This window comes from Drosophila santomea, chromosome 3R (genome assembly GCF_016746245.2).
Source record: "Drosophila santomea strain STO CAGO 1482 chromosome 3R, Prin_Dsan_1.1, whole genome shotgun sequence".
Taxonomy (NCBI): domain Eukaryota; kingdom Metazoa; phylum Arthropoda; class Insecta; order Diptera; family Drosophilidae; genus Drosophila; species Drosophila santomea.
This window is the reverse complement of record NC_053019.2, coordinates 2,702,499-2,727,522: the sequence shown is the minus strand read 5'-3', so window position 1 is coordinate 2,727,522 and position 25,024 is coordinate 2,702,499. Positions and strand designations below refer to the sequence as shown.

The following is a 25,024-nucleotide window of genomic DNA, read 5'->3' as shown; positions in this document are numbered from 1 at the left end:
CATACACCTCAGCATAACCGAGGAGATCCGACAAAACCGATGGCACCGATGGAACCGACTGAGAGATCATGACGTCTCAATTTGAAAATCTGTGAAAAAAATAACACTCGATTTGAGGCGCACGAGGCACGCGCGTCACTAAACGAAAAATGATGAATGGAACGGCCTGCGGTCCTCTCTGTTGTTTTTGGTTTTTTAGTTTTTTGCTTTTATATATAGGTATTTCTTGGTTTTGTTTTTATTTTCATTCTTCAGCTTCGAACCGCTGCTGAGGTGTCAGAGGATTAAGGGGCTGGGGGTGGGGATCATGGGGTTGGGGTCGCAGTGGCAGCGACGGCGGCGGCTCGTTTGTTGACGCGCTAAATGCCACGAGCGTCGACGATGCAATTAGACGATAATACAAGACCCGCCGCAATGGGAAGAAGAAAAATATGTTTATAAAGCATTGTAATTGCGGGAGATTTGTGGAGTGTCCGATTTATTTGGAGGGGTATTCGCAACGAGCTGATCCCGCTGCGCCGGCGGCCAGAAGTTGGCCGACTTAGATCTGTGTGCACCACGGCGATGCGATCCAAAGATCTTGCAACATTGTGTGGCTGATACTTGTGAGATAAATGGACATTGGGGCAAATTTAAATTAAAACTTGTGTCTTGATTATGAGCCGCTCTAAGCCAGAGATCAACGGTAATTGCCATGACTTGATGTGGGTGTGGAAGCCAGACTTTTACAGAAGTCTAAATTGATACTGCCTGGGATATTTATTCGCCGCTTAGCCCGTTGCGATGCACACATGGGCAAATATTTTATTGAGGCTTATTTAATTATTCAGTTAAATTGCAACTTAAGCTGCACATCAATTTTTATTAATATTATAAATTAGCTATACACATTAGCAATTATATTGCTTACCTTGGTGTTCCCTGTTGAATTAAGGGCAGTATACAAGTAGTGCTTTATTACCAAACCTATAGAATTTATTTACTTTGCTGTTTTATAGCTTTTTGAAGAGTTTAGCTGTTGGCACTTAGAGATATGGTAAGCTCTTCTGTTTTCATTGTTGACTCAGCGTGCAATAAGTTCTAGCTGCTAACACCACCGTATCAAATTGTCAAATATTTCATCATGAGCTGCCTTTTGTTTTTATTGTTTTTACTCTTCAGTGACCCACTGGATTATTCCTCCCGAGCGTGGCAACCATTAATTAGGCGGCATTACCGCGGAGGACCGCCAACGCATCCGATCGAATGATGACGAGCGGCCTGGTCCAGTGATTAATCTCAATATCTTTTTGTCCAAGGCAAGGCACACGCTAAACTGCATTTCGATAATTTATCAATTCGAGAGTTTTCCATCTTCGAGGGCCATAAAACTAAAATTGTTTTGTCTGTTTATTAATTAGGACCCCGCCCAGCGGTGCGAGTGGGCGTGGTGCGATGAGCGACCGCCTGCTCCTAATGATCGGAAGTTTGACACGTGTCTGCTGGAGATTCGGGATTGAGGATTGGGGATTCGGGCGTGGGTTGGTTTTGTATTCACTGGCCGGCCACAAGAGACGTGGGCCGCTCGGAGACCCTGCAATTATTGCGTGAATATGTTAATTGAAATTTGTTCATGGAGCCATGAAAAACAAACCACATTTCACCAGCCCAATCGAGCCAGCTACCAACTACCTCAGGAAGTCTGTGATCAGCCCGGGTATGCGGGCACTTACCACCAGCACCAACTTAATTCGCGGTGATCAGCCGGCCGTCGATCGATCGATTGTCGGGTCCATAAGACTATAAGTCTGGCCTGGTCTGGTCTGCAATCTCGGCAATGTTACCTGTCTCGAGTGATCAATTAATTTTTCGGCCACAGTTGGCTATTAATTTGCATGCGCTGTTTGCTCTATCATGGGGGATACGAGATGTGGTATCAGGTATGTGATCCATTTTAATGGCATCTTTACCTTGATTCAATACAAAGTAAATTTTAATATATTAGAGAAAAGGGAATATTGCCTCTGTGCTTGATAACTTGCTTTGAGTTAATGGGCCGGTAACCAATAGTGATGATTCCAACTGGCTTCTTTGCTGAATGTTGGCCTAAAGTCGAGTCTTGCTTTTGGGAAACGGACCAGGTTGTAGAATTGGTAGTATTATCTTCTACTTGATAAGTACACCAAATCTCCCATATCTTTTCAAACTAATGATTCAGATTTCGGTTATGAAATATACAAAATATGGTACATATCTCTAATTTCTTAGCAAGCACATCCCATGTAAGAGTATTAGAACCTTCGGCTTGCCAGTAAACCGAATCCGTATTGTTGTGTTTGCTGCGGTCAATCGTTTCTGGCGATCGGACAGCGCACAGGTTGTCTGCTGGAGTGCCTGCTGGCTGGCTGGCTGGGTTGCATTTGAAGCTATTTTAAAAGTATACAAATTGCCTGTCTAACGTCTATCGTCCAGATCGTGGCCGTCATTCAGTCAGTCAGTAAGTCAGTTAGTCAGGCAGTTGGTCGATTGCACAGCTTGGGTTGACCTCGTCTTGGGGCTTTTTGTTTGGAAAGGCGGACCAAAGGCTGATATCAGGGTGATCAGGCGAGTTGAGGTATCATTTCGCCACCGACATAATTGGCGCCACATTGTGGGGATAGTTCAATGGAATGGAGCAAACACTTGGAGGGGACAAAGTTTGACAAGTGCTTAAAGCATTAAATGTGTTTGCTTTTCTATAGATACATTATTTATCGCTCTGAGCTTGGCAACACTCGAAACTGAATATCACCGGAAACAATAAATTAATAATAATTTAAATTGCTTATTTGAATAGCCAAGCAGATGAATCAGTTTGGCGCACCTGTCAGCAAAATGTTGATTCACAGTGGATTCAGCCGTTTCCCCAGGAACACTGAATAGCTATTTCTTTGCCAAAGTTCACCGGGGCGTATGAGTAATCTCGAGAGGTACTTCACGTGTTTCAAATGCAAATTTTACGCTCTTTCATTCATAAAACTTTACCAAAACTCGAAAAAAAAACCCCGCAGAAGCACGAAGTCGATGAAACTGAAACAGTTTCATAACCTGCCAACCGGTTTGGCAATTCTCGGGCTAAAAGCTTTGAATCTTTAACGATTTGGTGCCTTTTTTACCACAGCAGCCGCGATCACTCGTCTTGGCTTACGAACTATGCAAATCCAGCCAAAAACATTTTGCCATGTGGGCAGACGTCGAATCCAAAACCGAATCAAAAACTGTGACAGAGTCTCTGTCGGATTTTTATGAATGAAACGAACGTGGAGTGGAGGTGACAACGCTGAATGAATCGAGCAGCGGATGTGCCTAATTAACATTGCTGATTACATTTTGTGTGTTATTAATTAGAAATACTCGACTGGTCGCATAAATTTCTGAGTCCACATATTGCATATGCATTATAATGAGCGAAAGGCCGCGAATCGATAAGTTTTCTGATTCATTAATTCATTTTCTCGGCGAGAGAGTTTTTTTTTGTCGCCATGGTCCGTGTTCGTTGCATCTGTCGGATTTGTGAAATCATTTTCGCTGACTTGCCTCCAAATGAAGAACCCAAAAATTCGTAGCGAAAATGGAATGCCCTTTGTCGGATATGGTGTGTACTTCAATATTTAATGGTTGCTGGGGGATTACATAAAACCGGGCTTGAAAAAGCATCACGTTCTTAACTCATTATATGGCATTTTAACTATAGATTTTTATAATTTTCTATAATTTTTATAATCTTCATAGTTGAGACAAATTAATGTTTCACCATGGGACCAAAATATAATATATATTATTTATTCTATATAATTCTAATAATTAGGTCTTATTTATACAATAAGTTAATAATAAGCAATTTTATTTTATTTCATTTGCCCAAATAAACTTGGTGTTCTTAAAGGGCATCAATGTCAGTCTGCAGACTCAATTTCCGATTTGCGATTATTTCAGTTACCCATTTCTTCGGCCACAGCCTTCAACGATCTTGTATTCGACTGACTTTTGTGGGTCTTTTCTGTTTTTTTCTTGCCATTGCCGTTGCCTTTCTGCTACTGTTAAACGCAAAATTTATGAACAATTTTCAAAAGGAGTCACGCGTTAAATGTACGACACGAACTCACGCGACATTCCAGGGGCGGAGGTTCGGGGGGCTTCCACCTGGAGAGGATCTGGAACGGGGCCGGAGGATGTGGTGGATGATTTCGTTAACGCATTTGGGCCTGAAAGCCAGAGAGCTCGGCTCGCAACCCGGTTGGCCTTTTGTATTGCGCCTTGTAATATATTTTATTAACAATAAAATGTTAAGTGCCACAAGCAAGGGCCACAAGATCGAGGGATCGGCGGATCGGCGTATCGGAGGATCCAGCGCGCCGGCTGGAGCTCCTCCAGTAAGTGTTCGGGTTTCAGGCCTTCATGCTGGGCCAATGCTACTGTGCTGCTGCTCAGAAGAAGAAAAAGGGAAAAAACCGTAGAGGAATAAGAAAAGAAGATAAACTGCGTGCGCACATATAATCGCGCCATGAATCAAAATCACACCAGTTGGCTATATATAGATATCCGGCTAGCTGCAACTGCAACTGTAACGTGCAACGTGCTGAGCTAACGAGGGCAAAGCTCGCAGGAGGACACGTCCACGACCACTGGAGTCCCCAGCGGTGTCACCACTCCAAGTGCCACCTGTGCGAACCTGGATCAGAGTGCCACACTCGCACCCGCAAATGGCAAAGGAGGAGCATTAGGATGGAGGGTAGAACAAGGCAATACCCCTTTAGATGCGGAAACGTATCCACATCGAACTTGCTTTGTGAAAGGCCTACTGAAATACCCTTTGTTTTAGGAATTTCACAACTATGATACTTTTGTATAATATGTCTAATATATAATGCGATGCAGAGGAAAATATATTTAGCCTGTAGAGAAACTGGAAACACAAGGTTTCTGCTGCCGAACGTGCCGATTAGACAAACCAAATTAAACTAATAATCAGCTCAGCCATTTTAAAACAACAAACCAAATCTGTTAGGTGATGCAATGCGAAGTATATATTCCAAATAATTACAGATTTGAAGAAAATTATGATACCCTCAAGTAGAGAATATGTTCTCCAAGCAAGAATGGATACCAAAGCCCGTTCTGAGTTTTTTCTTTCGGGATATGCAGAATGCCAAGAAATGCCGAATTCGGTGGCTCAGTGGTGTTGGTGGTGCAGAACATGTGTGGTGCGGCTGCCACCCACAATTGGTCAACAAATAGCGGTCACAATTAACCGTACGATGCAAATGCGTCCCGGGACATTGACAATGCCCATAAAGAGCCGATGCAGATGATGATGGCCAAGCCGATGATGCAGGGGGAGATGGATCTGGATTCCAGACTATTCCCATTCCTGAACGCTGGCTCTCTGTCAGCATCATCAGTGGAGCATTTATCTTGCACCCGCTATTGAAATCCAAGGAGCAGGGAAACAGCGGCTGGCCCAATGGGTTTGGCCAACAGATTGGAGCCAACAGAGGCAACAGAAGCAACTGCAGCAACAGCAGGTGATCAGCGCTGCAATGGGGGACCACACAACATTTGCCATGTGCCTGGTCATTTATCTATTTCGGATTTATCATTGATTAATCGGCCGGCGGCAGTCGGTGGAGATGCTAGTGGCCAGGAGCCAGTAGCCAGCAGTCAAAAGTCAGTCCAATCCAGTAACCAGTCGGACTACGGAGTCCTAATCGTCGGCATATTTGCATATGCCACTTTATGTAGCAAATGGTCTAGTCAATGATCGTTAAGCCGACTTCTGAGGTTATATACCCTATCGTTGGGTAATATGTACAAGTATTCTCCAATTTTATATCTACTTATTTCAGGGAAGCCAAGAGTTGTTTTCCTTAATATGCCAAACATTATATAGCAACTTATTTATTGGCTCCCTAAACATCAACATTTTTAATTTACTGGAACATCTGTTTATTTCATAATTTTTTCTAAAACAAATAAATTCGGGAAAAATTCGCAGACATCACTTAATCCCCTCTCATATTTATTCAAGCATTAGATTAATCGGAAGCAGCTTTATTCAAGCAGCTGTTAATCCGATTATCGGAAAAACAATAAACCTGTTTATTCTTTTTAGATTATAAACAAGAAGATGCTTCAATGGGAGGGATCACTCACAAATATTAACAAATGTGAGCTATTGTTTACAGACCAGCTGAACTTTCGCAATGAAATTCTTTCAAGAGTATTCCCTGGTGCGGATGCCATATTCAGCTCATCCTACAATTGCATGTTTCGGAACCTCCCCGAATACATTTGTGTTTGTCATAGATCGCGGCTCAATTAGCACACCCGGAGACAGCGAGATGGAGTGGCATGCACCTGTGTCTCTGGTGTCTCTGCCACGGCGGGTCAGTCCCCTGGTTTCTTTTCATTTTGGCCACGTGTTAAATGGTCCGCTAATTGGCCACGGTTCCCAGCCGCTGGACACATTCGCCATGGCCTCCAGGGTTCATAATATCTTGGGCTGTCTCCCGGTTTTGACTTGTGACCAATCAGTTTTTGTGCTGCCTGTCAGCGGGTTTTTCTGCTTTGCTGACCCTGTTCCCGCGTAATCCTGTCAAGCTGTTAAATTAATTTCTGTGCCCCCAAGTGCAGGATGCCAGACGCACTTATACTACACACGAGTATACCTCAAATGTGTGTGCCACATGTACGAGTATTCATTTATGTATGTTCATACGAGAAATGGCAATTGGGAGCTGCCCTGCCCCCAAGTGCTGCCATTTGTGGCGCCCATTCAATTTCGCTGTGTTTTCGTCGGCCGGTCCAGTTTTTCTAGCCGCCAGTGGTCGAACCACTGGCAAAGTGTTATAATCCATCATCGTAATCAACGCAAAAAGTTGATAATTGTGCCTGGTTGAGCCCGCTTGCCTCACTCTCTGTTTCGGCCAAATAACTGTAACTAATGGAAATTGTAACACTTTGGCAATGTTTTTTAAAAATGCAAAATTACCAGCCACTATCTTCCTGCCCCTCAGTCTCAGTCTTTATCTCCGGTATGAGCGCATTTATGACGCCTCGTGAGGCGTTCAAAAATGATTAGGATTAGGAACGACTTCCAAAGGCAGTTTTTATACAAGGTACAAATGAATTTAGTCGGGTATATCGGATGGGTTATGCGTAGACACATACATATATTTCAGCTGCTTTTCGATGGATTGGTTCATATCAACGTATAATTTATTACCCCTAAGAATGCTAAACAAACACATTTCTTTTTACGACTAGTATTTTTTTTAGATCAATGGTAATTCGTACAAATATTTAGATTTTGAAAAGTCATATATGCATACCTAAGACCTTTAATTATATTTGTATTTTAAAGAGGTATACCTCAAGAACTATAAAACAAGTATGAAATGTTCAGTTTGCCAAAAAAAATAATTTTGCATTCTTTAGATAGATTCATTTTTATGAACTAAATATATTTTTTATTTGAAAAATATTAAAAGTCAAAAAGCGGGTAATCCAAAGTCGCCATGGAATGTACCTTAATTTACCCCGTGATTACCGACGGCCGTTGAGTGGAGTTGGCCAAGCATTTAAGCCAAATTATCAGGCCATACAATGCCCGACTCTCCAATCGAGATATCCAGCTGGCCAGGCCGATCCATCAAGATATTGGCTTCGAGACACGTGACTGCGAATCGCGGAAAATTGGAGCTTGACAAACGCCTCGCGGTTTTCTGGCTGGCTGGCATTCTGGCCCCAAAACATTCTCACGCAACGAAGACCAAGCCTCTGTCTTTTGGCCATAAGTGAGACATTAAGCACAGTTTGCAGTCGGCTTGAACTTTGACCCAGGCCATATTTGAGCAATTTCTGGCGATAAGGAGAGGGGTGCAGGGGGCAGGGGGCAGGGGGCAGGGTACAGAGTATAGAGTATATGACCACGGCATCATTAGGAGTGGAAAACATTTGGCCAGGCACGACCCAAGGCACTTGATTAATTGCGTTTAGTGCAGAATTTGACTTTTTTGTTGCTCAAATTGCAAGGCTGTAGCGGGCCAAAAGGCTGCCTAGGCTTTTTAGCCAGAGTAATTACCATGCCAGCACAAAAGTTAAAAAAAACCAATAAATGCCACAATGGAGTGCGACTCAGTTTCAGTCATTCGGTTCTATTTCAAAATGCACTTAATATGGAATTTCAAGTTCAAACTTGGCCTATGCTTTTCGCATGCTAACCGCCGATAGCCAGCCAAGCATTTGGGCATTTAGTCAAGCGGCATAAAAATCCATTTGATCTGGCCGTTTTTTAGTCATGGCTTAGTTAGATGATGTCATCTGCCGGCTCAAATGGCCCCCGAGAGATCAAAGACTGTCAGATTGGCAAATCTTTTCACAAACTGTTTGTTGCCCGCTAATTTCTGCTTTAACTAATTGAATTATTTATGTGCGAGCTATGCAATGCACGACTGGAACACTGGGAATAACGTAAGTTTATGTGTAAAAATAAAGAGCTTTGAGAAGTAATAAAATATTTTAAATATTACAGAAAAGACAATTTCCGCTGTCCCCCAAAATTATATATAAAAAATATTGATGAAGATCTTTTATTGTTATTACCGAAGAATTCAATTACTTTGTCCTCAAATTGAGCTATGAATTTAGTTATTTCCTTTATTGGTTAAAGGATTCCTGTTAATCTGATTTATGCAATTTATTTACTTCCCTCACAAATTTCGCGCAGTGCACTAACAAAGTGGCCTAACGATTTGCACACCATTTTTGGCTGTTATCCGGCGTGCGTCGTCTGCGTTTCACAGTCAATTTGCATATGTCGATTGTCGCTGGCAGAGTTTCGAGTCGCAAGTTGCAAGTTGCATGTTGCAAGTTGCCTGCCATTTGGCTTCAAATGCGGCCTGGGCAGTGCTTTGCTGTGCTGCTGATCTGCGATGTTGGCCAGATCTGTGGCCAAATTATGTCGTTATTTGTGCCATTTTTGGCAAACGCCTCCACCTCCAACTCCACCACCGCCATCGCCACTGACGACGATCCATCCGGCAATGATAAATCCCATGCACTTAGAGCTCTCCGGAGCTCTTCGGAGTCTGTCTGTCAAGGAGTATGTCAATTGGCTTGCTAATGGCTGCCAACGACTGGGTCGGCAGTAAAATCCTCTTAAAGTGTTGTAAACGATGCTTGGGAGACGGCTAACGAGCCGAGTCGGATTCAAAGCTGCAGAGATCTTGGCATTTATCATAAATTTCATGGCAGTCGCCTCATAACTGCATAGCCAGCAAATTTCCAAAAGGGAGGAGCACTGGGGGTTGGGGCTGGCGTTCGACATCCATTGCCATGTCTCGAGGCAATAGGAAGCAGCAAAGTGCAACAATTGAATAGATAATAACTCACGCCCCACCTACCCACCCACCCATCGATGCCAACCGGCAAAAGCAACATAATAACCGAAATACTAGCCGAAAGCCACTGACCGTTGACCACAAAGAGTCCCTATAAAAATGGGAAGAGTCTTGCTTAGCCAGCTACTTAAATGCTCTTTAGAATGCCTCGAATAGCTGGAGCAATGTTACGGTTTATATAGAAAGAGGTATGATTAAGTCGAGACATTTTCTAAGATTTCCCTTGAATGTTGTTCTTTCGTTTTCATTGATTGCTGCTGTGCAGGCCCTGTCAATTCATTCCTCATACCATATCTATAGTCCCTTTACTATAAATATACATATACATGGAATGTGCCCAAGGTCTCCTCGAAAGCGATGTACCCTCTTTGCAGCGCACAAGTAACAGCAACAACAAGGCCTGTTACTGTTTGGAGCTGGCGCTGTCATATTCAAATTGCTAATATGATTGGTGTTTACAGATTAGAAAACAAATATTTCACAAATATTACCACTAATAATTTTGCCATGTAAACATGGAGCGCAGGAGAGATCGGCGTCATTATCATCGTCGTGATGATCATGCCACATGATGAGGCCACATAAATGCAGCAAGTGTGGCGATAACCTTTTGACTCCGATCCCCAGATCCTCCTCTCCCAAAGTTTCGACTGGGTTTCGTTTTGTGCTAGTGCAAAACTGACAAATTGAATGAATAAAAGAGCAACAAGTGGTCTTGCGGCGGGCTGGTTAAACATTTTGAATGAAAATGCCGCGGTCGAGAGTCGGCCAGAGCATGTGGCATGTAGCACGTAGCATATGGCTAGCTGTGGCGGCCGAGGCGCAAAAACATAAATCGAAACACTTGCTGCGTGGCGAACACTGAGCGAAAATATCATTGTTGACTACGATCAGATTATACCAATAACATTAGCCTATTTATGCAAAGCTCATTTATATTTATTTAGAAACTTGCAGTACTTTGTGTGACAGGAATTCTTAATATGAGAACTATATATTTAAGATCTGAAAAAAAGAAAATACTTTTTCAATAGGGAACAACCTTGAATCACAAGGATAGAACTGTCTGACCCACACCAACCGCTGTAACTCATAGTAAATTCTTAAAATATCGTACATACATAATTCTAACCATTTAGTATGGCCTATGTCGTATTGTCCGATTCCTAGATATTCCTCGTATATTCCCGAATTGAGGAGATTTTTTCTTAGTCTAGTCGCCTCCCTTTTGTTTCCTGCCTCGGTTTCAACCGCCCACCGATGGCTCAGCGGGCTGTGGTGTTTTTTGTTGCTTTGCCCATTTGGTGGCTTGGTGCTTTGGAGCTTTGGTGCCTTGGTAGGTGTTGCCTTGTGCCTCGAACTCGAGAAGGAGGAGGAGGAATAAAGCCAAAGCAACCCAGACGTTCAGAGCCTGGAAATGAAGTCGAAAATTGCAATTCCAAAATGTTTGCCCTCGGCTACGAAAATAACAAAATAACAAAAGTGGAGTGTGGAGTGTGCAGTGCATTGGAGTGGTCAGTCATGTGGCATCTACGAGTACGAGTACGTACACATGTGGCATGGCTCCTCGGAATCGGAATAGAGCTGGAGCTCTTCCTGCCTCTTTTTTGATTTTGGCCTGCCTGGATTCGTTGCATGTTTTCTGCGGTGTGTGTCGTTTAATGCGTGGCCGCCTCGCAAGGCGCTTTATTAATTCACTCGACGGTTGTTAAATATTTTTGCCTCTCCGCAATACTCTCATTTAGTGAGCTATGGAGACTGCAAGGATCTGTTTTGCTACATTGAAACATTTAGGAACACTTCTATTCGAACTATACTTTGAAGATTAAGAATATGTTCAAGTAACGCTTCACTTTACTTTATACATTTGGTTTACTGCGACTAGGAAGAGAATAAGTTTGGACAAGAAAATACAACTTTACATTTATTTTGAAAGACAATCAAAAAGCTCGAAATCCTGTTAAATCGTAGAGCATTTGTTAATCAACCTTTAATTGGGATTTCGAATGGCTGTCTCTTTTGTTGCGGGTGAGGGTAAGCAGTGGTTGTAGTTCCTTTTGTTCGCTCGGTTGTGGCATAAATCGGCCCCAGGTGTCTGGACGAGCATTTCCCACGGATTAGTGCATAAATAAAGGAGGTCAGGGCAGCCCCAGAGTTAACTAGATATTTCAAATGTTGTGGCACAGGGGTCGTCCTTCCAGGCCATTCATTTCTTTACTTTTCAATATCTACCCTTTTAGATAGCCGCGTCTTTTCGCAATCAGAGCGAATTGCTTTATTAGCCCATGTCGAACGGAATAACAGCTTAATTCGCACTAACAGTCAGCCCAAGGTGGTCCTTCTGGCATTTCCTTAAGCTCATTAACACCCCCTGAAAAATATATAAAAACCAACTTTGGCTGAAAGCCACACGCAGCGGTTCTCACGCTGCGAAACAAAAGCGAGAGGCTCGACTTCAATTTAAGATTAGCAACAGTTAACACACAAAGGAACTGGCGGAAAGGCACCGGGATCTCATGATGATAATGCCCTTAATAACAGCGGTCATCCTGCGCAAGGACCACGGACCACACCAAAAGCCAGCTGATAAGATGGCCAAGTGAGCGGTCTGCGTGCTGGCCAAGATCCCTTCATCGATAATCGCGCACTAAGCGTGCGTAAGTCACGTCACACACAGCCGAAATCGGAGGGGCCACCAAGGGGTTAAGGGACCAGTCTCCCTGTCCCACCGTCCCACTGTCCCGGGATGAAGATCATCCGAAGATGCCGGGATGATCGGGAAGACCTTGCCCTGGGTGCGATCGCGATAAGCGCGACTTTTGCCTCGGTACGTGCTAGGCCCCTGGGCTGCGATCATTTTAATTATACCCCATATCGGGCCGACCGGCCACGCCCATCGGCTCCATATAGCCCCCTTGATCCGCCCCTTTTCCTTCCCCTGTCGGCGCTGGGGTCAAGCAACGCAAATTGCAGGCTGGGTCAATGTTTGTTTTAGCCAACCATAAATACTTAATTTGGGCAACGGTTTCGAGCTGACGAAAGCCTCGCAAAAGAAGGAAATAAAAGGGTTGGGTGCCCTTGCAGACCGAATCGAAAATACTCTTAGATGATATTCATAAGTTTTTCTACAACTGGTAGTCTTTCATAGTTACATTGCTTATGGAACTGAAAGGACAGCTAGCAATTATTACCTCTGACTTGATCACAACTATGGATATTCGAGGAGAATTAACTTTCCGTAGTCCCACTTAGTCTTTAGGGAACCCCGTTAGAAATATAAAATACATCGAATTTATTAAAATGCAGCTCATTAAAAAATATAGACGAAGGGGGCGCATACAGGGCACAGTCAGTTGGGCGACCCTTCCTCCGGATCGGAATCTCGTCGCGAGGTGGGAGCCGACGCATCCACCTCCAGATAATCGTGCACCAGCTGGCAGATGTTCTCGGAGGCCTCGTTGAAGTTGCCCTCCTCGAGTCCTTCGCCTACATAGTGGTAGACGAAGGCCCGCCGCTGGTAGAGCTTGTCGAACTTGTTGACCAGGCGGCACCAGGCGATCCGGATGTTCGTGTTGTTCGAGATGGCCACGCAGGCGCGATTGGTGGGCGCCAGATCGCCGCCAGGAACATAATACGGCGGCACGGGGCTCACGCCGATCTTAAAGCCCGTGGGCGACCAGTCGACGAATCTGAAAGACCTGCTCCGCTTGATGTTCTCCAGCGCCATATTGATCTCATTGGGGGCGATGTCACCGCGGTAGAGCAGCACACTGGCCATGTACTTGCCATGCGAGGGATTGCACCTGACCATTTGGTTGCTCATCTGGAAGCACTGACCCGTGAGCTGGGCCGTCGACATGTTGACGAACTGCGAGTGCGAAATGGGAACCAGTGGTGCGTAGTTGATCAGCGGATAGTGGATTCGCGGATATGGCACCAGGTTCGTCTGCAGCTCCTGGAAACTCACGGTCGATCCGCCGCCAAATCGCTGCGAGGCTGTAAAGCTTGACACCACTTGTGCGATGATCCTATTCAGGTTTGTATATGTGGGAGCAGGGACATTTAGTGTATTGGCACATATGTCGTACAGGGCTTCGTTGTCCACAATGAACGATACATCGGCGCAGTCCATGGAGAAGTGGGCAGCCAGCAGTGCGTTGTAGGGCTCCACAATAACCGGAGAGATTCTAGAAACAAACAAAAGTTCAGGTATAACAATAAGAGCTTGTGAGAATAATTTCTCAACCTACGAAGGAGAGGGATACACGAGGAACTCCACAACAGTCATCTTCTTGCCAAAGTCCTCAACCAGGCTCTCCATGATGCGAGTGCCTAGCCCGGAACCAGAACCTCCGCCGATTGCTCGAAAGACTAGGAATCCCCTGAGATTTCTGCAGCGATCTGCCACGCGACGAATGGCATTCATGGCGCGATCCAACAGCTCGCTGGCCATCAGGTTGTAGCCCCTGGCGAAGTTACTGCCACTGTCATCCTTGCCCGTGATCAAAGTATCCGGATGAAAGAGGTTGCGGTAGGAGCCGGTACGGATTTCATCTGAAAAGGGAGATTAAAATTACACATCACACATCCTAGTGTTTTGGTGGAAACATACCTATAACTGTGGGCTCCGTGTCGACCATAACAAGTCGAGGCTGCACGCACGGCTGATGGCCGGTGAACTCAAAGAACGTGAGGAATGAGTCGTCCACGGGCGACTGGGTTACTCTTCCATTGGCCAGAATGCCGTGCTCCAGGCAGAAGAGCTCCCAACAAGCGTTGGCTATCTGCACACCGGCCTGGCCAATGTGGATCTGGATGATCTCCCCCTTTCCGGACATGTGTCGTGTCTTAGTTTAATCCATTAATTTCCCTTCTGTGGAGAAGTCGTTTTTCAAAATGTACTAACACCAAATCCTTGACAATCTGAACTAGGAAAACTAGCCGCACAGCTGTGTAAGTACATAACATTGATTTATTGTCCGCGCGCGGATTAATCAGTTTTCGAAGCGTTGGATACGTGTAGATACAATTTATTAGATATACAGATATATTCTTATAATTAGTTAGGTAATTCCGTGCTCGAGTACGTTGCCGTTGTAAATTGGAATGTGTATGAAGTCAGATTTGTATTGCGGTCACATAGTCCTACAAAAAAATCGTTCTGTATCTGTATAAAGATACGTATCTCTGTGTATAATACAATTGCAGTCGCGAGGTCAAGCTACGTAAATAATTTACAAAATATTAATAAAATAAAACGAATACTTTCGGTTTTGGGTAGTGCAAGGACTAGAGAGTTTACAAATTTATACACCTGTTGTCTAAATGAGAACAGAACAGTGCATTTTACAACTATAAGTTAGTATTAGAGACAAATCAACAAACTGCCTTTAAATATGTGTCCAAAGTAAAGTTTTAACGTAGACCATTTTCAAATGTTTTTTTTTTGACTAGAGGAAAAATGGAGCAAGGGATTTACCAATATTTGATTAGCATATTATTTGTTAGACCCAAGTAAAATGTGGGAATAATATGTCTTACACTGAAAGTTCATCTTTTAAAACTTAATGTAAAATGCAGTTATATATATATTAAATGTCTTTAAACTTGTTACTTAATAAATTAAATAAATAAAGTATAAAAAAAGACATTAATGCTAAAGTCCTAAAATGCACCGTCCTCTTGATCTTCTTGTTAACGCTTTGTTCTCATGCTGCTAATTTGTTTAAGGATTTTGAGTGGACTATCTAAAGAAGCGACTGTTCCAATAGAATACGTTCAAATCCAGGTGGTGGTCCGTGCGAAAAGTTGTCCAAGATGATGTCCAGAATGCCGCCATTGCCCACTGAAAATAGTAATTAGGGTCAAGTGCCTCTTAAGAGTATGGATACTTACCATAAATTACGGGAAATAGAGCTGCTCCTCGTACATTTCGAAAGGGAACCTCCAGATTCTTCCCATTAAAGTAGAAATTCAGCTCCACATGGTCGAAGGCGACGCCCACAATGTCTCCTTCGTCGGGAAAGTCTCGCTGTGGCGATGCTATCAACAAATCACCGATTTCAGCATCGGATTGGGCCACCCCAGTGGTCATCAGCAGGTCTTCCTGTTGCAAGTCCTCGATGGCGATGAGCCCAGCCGCCTTGGCAGCGCCTGTGTTCAGGATTCCATTGGTCGTTCTCGCTGGCTGAGTGGTGCAAGCAGCCTGCACCACAGGTCGAAACTCCTCGCGATCATTGTGGCGTGTGGCGTTATCGGAGCACAGGCACCAGGACTCCCGATCCCCACCGCCGCTCTTGCGACTGAGATCCGTTTGCCGCGTCGCCAAGCCCACCGACCAACTGCCTCCGTGCTGGATCTTCACCTCGAAGTAGGACTTCGACTGGACCAAGGGCGCCGTGGCCAGGACGCCGCCAGTGCCCGTTACGCGCAGCTGGTGCGACAGCAGGATTACGTCAGGTCCTGCAAGTGGACGATGTGTTATCTTTGGGGTATAAGCTTATTGAATAGGAATGGAAGAACTTCTGTGGGGCTACAATATCACTATCTGATCACGTATTTGATTTCTACGATAAAACGGGGAATGCGAATATTTTTATGGGCATCACTTGTTATCGAAACTGATTATCTTGTGGTAACTTATTAGAGCTTTTTCGGAGTCGCTTAAGTTGACCATTATTAAGGCTGAGTTAATGAATCCTTCCTTGAAATGCAATGTAATTTTACCCATATGCGCTGCATCCAGGTGAACATCGGGCTCCCGGAGGCGACTGGTTGCCGTGGGTTTCCTTATGTGTCCTCCATTGAGACAGGTGCGTAGGCAGCAGAACATCCCCAAGCCAATTATGTTTTTCCAACTCTGTTCGTATTATCTACTTTATGTGGATTTCGCCAATAATTTTCGCTTCTTCGCTTGGTTTTGTTTTTGTAAACAGATGTTCTCTTTACAGAGGATGGTCACACTGACTGAATTTTCTGGTATTTGTCAACAATAGGATAAAAAGCTGATAGATAGGGGGCGGTAATAATAAATGTATGTAATCAAAAGCAATTAAAACATTTACACATTATTTATACATTTTTTATTAATTGCTTTTCGGCTAAATACAGACTGGCAACAGCTACAAAAATATTAAGTAAGAACTAGCGCCACCTAGTTTTCAGTGAGGTGAATGTCGGCCGTTGTAGTACCAAAAATTAACGAGAAGATTAGATTGCCAAAAAATGGCGCTAGCAAGCGTCCGGAAAAAGCAGAAAGAGGAAGAAACAGGAAAAGTTGACCTACTTTAATATAAAATTTAAATTACTATAAATTATTTGCAAAAAAGGTTAACAACCTTATTTTTCTAATTTATTTTCGGGTTATTTGTTTGTAATAAAGGACTGCTACTTAATGTATAAATTCTTATCCCACTTAAGCCTTTGTCAACCAAAAATATTTTGTATTTTATTTTTAACGGAACATTACAAATTGTCTTTGTTAATCCAGCTCCTATTCCTGCTCGGCGCACTTGTCGTAGTTGGCGACCAGCTGGCGGTACAGATTGGAGACCCTGGAGCTCTTGTGGCACACGGTTCCACCACCTCGTTGCAACTGACCCTGTTGCCGGTTGATGTCGCCCACACAAATCCAATCGCCGCCGCCAACTCGCCAGTGGTAGATAAGAATGCCCGTGGGGCGAGAAACAGCCCACTTGGAGTGGTCCTGGGTGGTCCTGAAGTCCACCGATAGCTGCAGATTGGAAATGGACTCCACGTTGAGGACCTTGTCGGACTTGTCGCAGCTATTCGGTAGATTGCCGGCGCCATCGCGCCACGCCTCCACGAAGAGACTGACATCCAGAGCGGGGGCCACCACATCGGCGTACAGCTCCACATTGGCACGTCCACTCTTTCCGAACAGCCGGAACTTCTTGCCGCCTAGGCTACGCAGCTCTACGTCCTTCTGGAACGGCGATTCCGTGCGCCACTGACCATGCAGAGCTCTTTCCAGGCTCGGGAACATTTCATCGGAGCGACTAACGAGCGGGTTTCGTTGGTAGTAGAAGTGCGGCTCATTGTACACCAGGATCTCACCCACCTTCTCCAGATCCTCGGCCTTCAGCGTGATGCAGAGCATGCTCTGTGCGTACTGCTCGCCGGAAGTGGGGTAGGTGTAGTCCGGAACCGTGGGATACTTGGGAACCGAGTGGACAATCCAAATAGCCGTCTCACCGTCACTGGCCACCACTCCTTTGGCGTGACCTCCACTGCTGAACACAGTGCCATTCGGCTGCTGATCGTTGTAGGCGGCCAGCAGCGTGTGGCTGGAATCGGCGTTCAAGGGGTTGAGGGTCTGGGCTGGCAGCGATAGAGGGTCACTTATGAATTTTCCCGACATTTGCCAGGTGTCGTAGCTCTGGCTGGTCACAAACAGGTACTTCAAGCCAGTGGTGTCCTTGCCCAGATCGTTGTGCTGGTAGTGCTTGGGCAACTTGTAAAGGTGCCACCTAAAAATGAGAAGAATTACATATTTTAAAAATGTATCACAAAAATTAGAAACAGTTGAAAACTTTGTTTAATAAGCAATAGAAAGAAGTATCAAGAAACTTCTAAAGTTTCAAGTTTATTTATACTACTAGTTTTGAACTAATTTTCAAAAACTCATACTAAAATGTATCTCTTCCAGTTACCGTGATTTACTATTCAAAAACTACATAATGCTTTCGTTTGGAAAACAAAAAAATAGTAATTACTTTTTAATTTGTTTTCTCCGTTGAAACTGAACTCATTATATTAAATTTGTTGTTCCCTTTTCGTTTAGAATAACCTCATGTATATAAATAATTTAAATATGTTGTGTTTGCAAATTGTTAATGATATGCCAACAGCGACTTCAAAGGAATGGGACAAACAAAGGCAATAGTTTTAAGAAACTTGCTAATTAGCAAACATATTTAGTAATGCAAATACCTTACTTAAGAACTTTATATATTTTTGTTCAATCTTTCAACCGGTTACTCACCAATCTACATCGTTTCCCGCTTCATCCTTACAGGAAACCTTAGACTTGGCTTCGGTTTGGCAGAGAAGCCAAACGATCAGCAAAACGAAACACAGAGATCGCATTGTACAACCTTCAAGTTGCTCGGCTGAAAAACAACTAAATGAGGGACAACGAAGCTAATCCAATAAACGTCTGTGCTCATATAGGGTGTCTCAAATGCAGGGAAAAATCTTTCTCCATTTTTTCGGATTTCTTCCCCAGGTAGGAAGGTTGAATCTTATGGAAGCTGAGGTCCTTGCTGTTTGCCTAATTTATCTAGCAGTTGGATTTGTAAATAGTGCGTGCGTGGGTTTTTACCCAACTTATCGCCAAGTTGTCTGCTATCTGAGGGGTCAGCCACTTATTTCCACAGATCAGTCGAACAGAGAGTTCGCTGATAAGCCAAGCATCTCAAAATGCTTCAACGAATATGTTATACCCTAATAATTAAGTAATTCACAGTGATGTTTTCCTATCTCAATCCCATTACAAATACCTACCTGTGCGAGTCACCACCCCATCCATCTGGCGGCAAAAGAATTCCAGTTCTTTACAATTACACAAAACAATTGTTAAAGTTTTTATTTATTATTCGTATTATATTATAATAATTTGTCGCCTGCTGAAAACTGCGATTGGTTGCTCCGCTACCCTTTGCATAGCAGGGCATATCGTTTGTGCTTTTCTCCTCGATCGTGATCGCATGAAAATATTATCGTTATCAAATTGTATAATTTTTCTTGCGGGCGAGCCCATCTGCTATTATTGAATTATACTGGAAATAATCTGCTTGGTAATTTAATTGAATTCAACTTCGTTAGTTCTTATCGCTGGTGGCTGTCTGTGAAAAATTGCTTCACCTTTCATTCTGTTTCGGATTTCCTCTGATCTGATTTGATCTGTCGGTTCTATTCTGTTCAATTCTGTGTTCTGTTCTTTTCTTGTTAATCGAGAGTCACTGCCAATCGGTTGGTATTGCCATTTGGATTTATATTTAACTTAGGTGTACCGATTTGTTATGTAGTTTCTTTTTTTTGGTTTCGTATGCAACAATACATTTAAACTCACAATACAATATTTTCGCTAAATATTTTTTATGTTTTTGTATCCATTTTTTTATAGTTGTTAATAATTTATTAATATTTTGTATGGTTTTTCATTTTTTTCTTTTTTGTTTTTCAAATATATATATAAAGAACAAGGCTGATATTTATATTTATATATATACGAGTTTTGTTTCTGCTTTATGTAAGTTTTATAATAATATTTAGCTATACGACTTTGTTTTCATTTGCTTGAAAAATCAATTTGTTTTTTACAATATTAGCAAAAGATCATTATTCGATTTGAAAAAGAAAGTCGTACTTGGTTTCGCGAAAATGTTAAATAAATGAGCCTCAAAATAGACAAATTTTTGCCATTTCTTGTAGTTTTAATTTAATATCTCAATTAATATTAATCATTATGTTCGTATATTTACGGATAAAAGTAGACCCAACTGTTGAGTTATGCAAATAAAATTGCATTTCCCGTTAGACTTTCGGTATATTTAATAATTTTATCATTTTCCTTCTTTGTTACCTTTGAAATTTGCTGCGCCTAATTCGTGGCTGCTTCTCATTAATATATATTGTGTATATATATGTGTATATATAGTTTTAATCGGGCACGAGTTTGATATGTTTTGACTTGTGTTATCTTCATTTATCTGCCGGTATGTGTGTCGATACCGCTCTGCCTTGATATTTTCAATATTCAATATCATTTTCCCTTCCTACTTAACCCTCTAAAGATACTATACATATGTCCGTCTGTATATAGATATAGATATGCAAAGTACTTAAGTATTACAAATGTACAGCGATTTTCTCAGACCTGTCTGGTTAAGTACAATGCCTTCTAGTTGGCTCTCCCGCAAATGACTCAAAACTTTAAGTGGGGAGAGATGCATACATATGTATATGTATATGTACCATATATATAATATGTGTAATTGTATAGTTGGTTTTAATTTGCTTGCAAAAATGTTCACTAATTCAAAATTCGATTCTTCAAAGGTTTTTCGCTTGTGTGTGAGTGGGAACTCAATGAAACAATAATGGGTTTGTTTAACGAACAAAATATAAGGTTTTATTATGCGTAATTGATACCGTCAATTGAAAAGTTCTAAGTTAAGGCTACACAAATGATATAAGTATATTTATATAAGGGTTTATCATAGAGGTATACCATACATATACATATAAATTACTTAGAAATTAGTATGTAATTGATTGTAATTTTATTTTTTAGGCAAACATAAGGCAACTTTTGGGGAGGGGGCAACTTAAACTAAACAAAAATCAATCAAGTACGCAACGAAAGTATTTTCAAGACACAAATTATAGCCATAATACAATAAATACAATAGAGTAGGATATTTATTGTTACTGATTTATCGTTATTTTAACTGTTACTTTTGCTGTTACGGTTACTGTTACTGTTACTGTTACTGTTACTGTTACTGTTACTGTCTTTCTATTACTGCTGCCACGTATGTAGATATGACATTACTAGGTAAGCATATAGCTAGCATTTTGTAAGTAGTTCCCTAATCTATTACTAAGCTTTCAATCAGTTATGCTTGCTTCCCCCATATTTTTGGTAACTGCTTTCTGCCTTTTTGCGCTTACAATGTTTACAATGTTTAAAAATTTAAAAACCACATCAAAACATATCGGCTTTATGTTCCTTAATAATGTTTCTTGTAAAAGTTTCTTCTTATTTTGTTCTTTATCCGTTTGCTGATATGTATTTGTTATAATTTTTTTCCTTTGTAATTATTAGGTTTTCGTTTCTTTCAAAAATGTTTTAATATATGCGTATGTATATTCATATAATGTTCCCATAATTCATATTGTTTAGTTTAGTTTTTCTTTCATACATTTTAGCTTTCTCTAGTTTATCCTTTACGAGCTAGATTTTCATCCTCTGGTGTTTTCGAGATATTACCAATTTTTAGTTTAATATTTGCCTGCTGCAGATTTGTAAAATCTAGATGTATATAGAGCTATGAAATTTAGATTAAAGAATGTCTTGAATTCAAGCCTCGAAATGGTTTTTTTTAGGGGGTGGGGACTGAACAACCTTGCCAACGCGCTGGTTTTCCCTACTCCTATCGCTTCCTATCTTCAATGAAAATTGCACAAGATTTTCCCAGATGCACACACACACACTGGCACACTCACACACTTATGCGTACTTCCATTGCTTTTGTTGCATACTTTTGGGCTCATCGACCACACTTAGGCGCTAAAAATTAATTTCGAAAATATTTGTTTCGTACTTTAGCATCTATCGATTTTTGTTTCGTTATTTATGCTTATTTGTAGTTGTAAATATTTTTGTTTTCCATCGTCGGGCTTCTTTTTTTTTCTCTTAATTGTTTTGAAAGGCGCAATTTTATGATATGCATTAGTATATTAAGTATAATTAAACATTTCCTTGCTTACACGCTAAAACTTTAACTAATTTAATTGTCTTTGTGGTGAGCGTGAGCGTGTGCGTGTGTGTGTGTTAGGATTACAGACTTATAAGTAGACCTCTGTTCTTAACTCCGAATGATGATGCCTCTCAAACCAACGCGGTGCTGGCGAAGAGATGATATTTTTGGGCAAGAGGAAAGCACGAAATGTAATTGGACGGAATATGCATTTTACATTCGACTAAAGTTAGACGGGAAATAAAATAATTAAATATTTAAAGAAAAATTGTGTAGAAAAGGGCTAAAACAGTACCAATTAGTTAATGTTTCTCTTTTTCACATCTCCTTCTAACAATTGTGGTTTTTGTTTCAAATATGCCTTTGGTATGTCTAGTCACGTTTACCCTAAACTAAGCTTTAAAAACGTGTAAAATTAGTTGATTTACTTGTGGGTTTCTTCTGTTTTTGTTCAACAAATAGTGTGTGAATTGGTTAACATAACTTGTTTAATTAGTAAGGACAACTTTGGTAAAATTTAAAGATTTTATCTGTATATATATTATATATACTTATATTGGTTTAAACAAGGCTGAACGAACTCTTTCGAAAATCATTCGAAAATTATGTTGTAAAAAGCTTGCTTACAATTTGTTTTCGTCTTTAGCTATATATAGTTGTTAGTTGTTATTTTATAATTAATTGTAGTTGGTTTCTGCTGTGTTCTTGCGTTTAGTTACAATAGAATTTGTCTTCGTCCTTTCTGTAGTCACACATACATACTCGACTTATGCTTTGCTACGTAAGATGATATGCCATTGATTTTATTTACTCGTCCTTGTTTGCTGCTACCTCTTAAACACTCTCCCCACCCTCACATGATATCCGATATTCGATCCTTCTCACCCGATCTCGTTCTGCGCCCTCCCCCCACTAAATCGATCGTTGGTTTAGCAAGAAATGTGATTTGATTGTTCTAGCATTTCGAAAGTTGGTTAGGAATAGTTTCTCATTATGTAGATGGAGTCCTGCAGACTGGGGCCTCTAGTAAAGTTCAAGTCTTTGTAGGGGAAACGCAGAAAATGCTCAACCAAAAGTGGCGAAAGAAAACATATGGTTCTGGGCGGAAAGTTTGGAGTGTCCTGTGCCAGTTTCAGCATTTCTTGTTTCTTAAAAAACGTTTTTTCGAGTCTTTGCTTCACTACAGCGCACGTGCAACGTTCATCCCATATCGTCGATATGTCCTATCGGGTAAATTTGAAATTCACATTTAAATTTTGTTATGCTTACGTTTGTAACAAATAAATTTCGAAACCAGCTTTCAGTATTCCTCAATATAAATTTAAATTTATACGATGACGTCGACTACTCGTTGTGGTTGTTTTGTAGAATTTTCTTGTTGAGTAACATTTTGAAAATTTACCTTACTAGTTATACAATTATTACATTAATGCATACGTTTAAATTGTTTTCTTTTGGTTTTGTTTCATATTACTTTTCATAATTCTAGAAAGAGAGCTATTTAAAGGGCACATTCGGTTAAGCTATAATTATATACTTTTCTTCCTTCCTACAATTTGTTCATAATTTATTCCCTTACGCTGTTGGATATATCGAAAAATAAGAAATAATAAGATTAATATACGAATTTCGTGTCTCAATTCCTTGTGTTAAAAGTCGGTTAGGTTCGGGTTTGAATGAGGGGGAAGTAACACTAAGAGAACGCAACATTTCTCAAACAAAAACTTTTAACAAAATCAATTCATCAAGCTACAAAAATACATTAAATGGATAATCAATAACAAACAAATTCTCGATCAGCTTGCTATATATACTATATATATATGTATATATATATATCGGTTTATGTATATATGTGTATTCGTTTATAGGGGGATTTCCGCTGTATTGCAACTAACTTAAGTAGTTAAGTAGTTCGCTCAGCTTCGATCTATGGTAAATTGTATATTTTACTACAAGTTTATCCCGTTTTTGGTTTTCACTACAAATCTTTTTGTTGTCTGTCGAAAAATTTCACTAAACTGGGTTTAACGGGGTCTGTCACATATAAATTAACTTCTTTTTGCGTTTTTGTTTTGTTTTTAGTTTTTTTTTGGGTTTTTCAACTTTTTTTTATACCTAGAACTAAAGGTTCTTACTTCTCGCATGAATCCGTTGCATGCGGAGCTCTTTGCCCTCGATTTTCAAACTCAAATGTGGCCCATTCAGGCTGCTATGTGGCTGACTGCCGGCAGCACGTACGAGTAGATGTGGTGCGGCTGCAACTGCTGCTGTTGGTGGTGCGGCTGGTGGAGCTGATGTGGTTGGTGGTGCGGCGTCGTCGTCGCGTAATGGTGGCTCAGTGTGCCACCGGGTCAGGTTGCTGTCGGCGTCATCAAGAACTGTTGCTGATGGTGATGATGCTGGTGGTGGTGGTGGCTCAGGTGCTGCTGCTGTGCCTGCTGCTGCTGTTGCTGCTGCTGTTGTTGCTGCTGCTGGTGGTGCTGGTGGTGCGCTGTCTGGTGGCTGTGGTGGTAGTGCTGCGCTGCTGGGTGGTGGTGCTGCTGCTGCTGTTGTTGCTGCTGCGTCTGGTGGTGCACTTGCGTCTGCTGTTGCTGCATTTCGCGCTCTAGCTTCTTAGCGAGCAAATCATGCCGTGATTCCATACCCGCTCCTCTGGAAATAATTTTCAAAGTGAGAGCCGCCATTAGTTTTTGTCAGTGTAAGTGGTCCAACTACGGATCTCGGTGGTGCTGGCTATTAATGTGGTTATTTGGGAACTACTCATGCACCTATTGTGTTTCTAAACCACCTCTTACAGCTACTAAGTTTCTATTAATTTGTATATTTAGGGAAAATATTAAGGAATAGTAAACAGTTGGAAAGAGCTTAAAATGACTACAAATAACAAAATATCGATCAATAATTTTTAGCAAAAGAATCGAGTAAATAAATTTGTAAGACTTAAATAACATCAGAAACTTCATTTAGTTAGGAAAATTTTCATTTCAACGCTCTGTTGGACGTTTATACTTTATGGAACCGAAATTTCCAGTTGTTAGTGATAAAATTTATTTACGGCAGCTTGGGCATGCTCACCCCTCAATATGCAAATTGATT

General features: G+C 41.5%; 4 protein-coding genes across 4 annotated transcripts in view; all 4 read right to left on the bottom strand.

Moving 5' to 3' along the window:
- Positions 1 to 12,694: 12,694 nt before the first annotated feature.
- On the bottom strand, positions 12,695 to 14,353 carry LOC120453030 (tubulin alpha chain). Its single transcript, XM_039637550.2, has 3 exons — positions 14,032 to 14,353; positions 13,670 to 13,973; positions 12,695 to 13,606 (listed from the first exon to the last, which is right to left on the bottom strand). The coding sequence occupies exons 1-3, from the start codon at positions 14,255 to 14,257 to the stop codon at positions 12,769 to 12,771; spliced, it is 1,368 nt and encodes a 455-aa protein (XP_039493484.1). The 5' UTR covers positions 14,258 to 14,353; the 3' UTR covers positions 12,695 to 12,768.
- A 16-nt stretch (positions 14,354 to 14,369) lies between these two features.
- LOC120453031 (SPRY domain-containing protein 7) lies at positions 14,370 to 16,362 on the bottom strand. Its single transcript, XM_039637551.2, has 3 exons — positions 16,146 to 16,362; positions 15,315 to 15,881; positions 14,370 to 15,264 (listed from the first exon to the last, which is right to left on the bottom strand). The coding sequence occupies exons 1-3, from the start codon at positions 16,249 to 16,251 to the stop codon at positions 15,167 to 15,169; spliced, it is 771 nt and encodes a 256-aa protein (XP_039493485.1). The 5' UTR covers positions 16,252 to 16,362; the 3' UTR covers positions 14,370 to 15,166.
- Positions 16,363 to 16,833: 471 nt separating this feature from the next.
- Positions 16,834 to 18,577, bottom strand: LOC120453626 (plancitoxin-1). The gene is made up of 2 exons (XM_039638408.1): positions 18,424 to 18,577; positions 16,834 to 17,908 (listed from the first exon to the last, which is right to left on the bottom strand). The coding sequence occupies exons 1-2, from the start codon at positions 18,525 to 18,527 to the stop codon at positions 16,912 to 16,914; spliced, it is 1,101 nt and encodes a 366-aa protein (XP_039494342.1). The 5' UTR covers positions 18,528 to 18,577; the 3' UTR covers positions 16,834 to 16,911.
- A 5,865-nt stretch (positions 18,578 to 24,442) lies between these two features.
- LOC120453600 (protein couch potato) overlaps positions 24,443 to 25,024 on the bottom strand; it is a gene marked incomplete at its 5' end in the record, with an annotated part of 46,302 nt that continues 45,720 nt past the window's right edge. Inside the window, 1 exon segment of the mRNA XM_039638365.1 lies at positions 24,443 to 24,580. Coding sequence (XP_039494299.1) covers positions 24,554 to 24,580 — 27 coding nt within the window.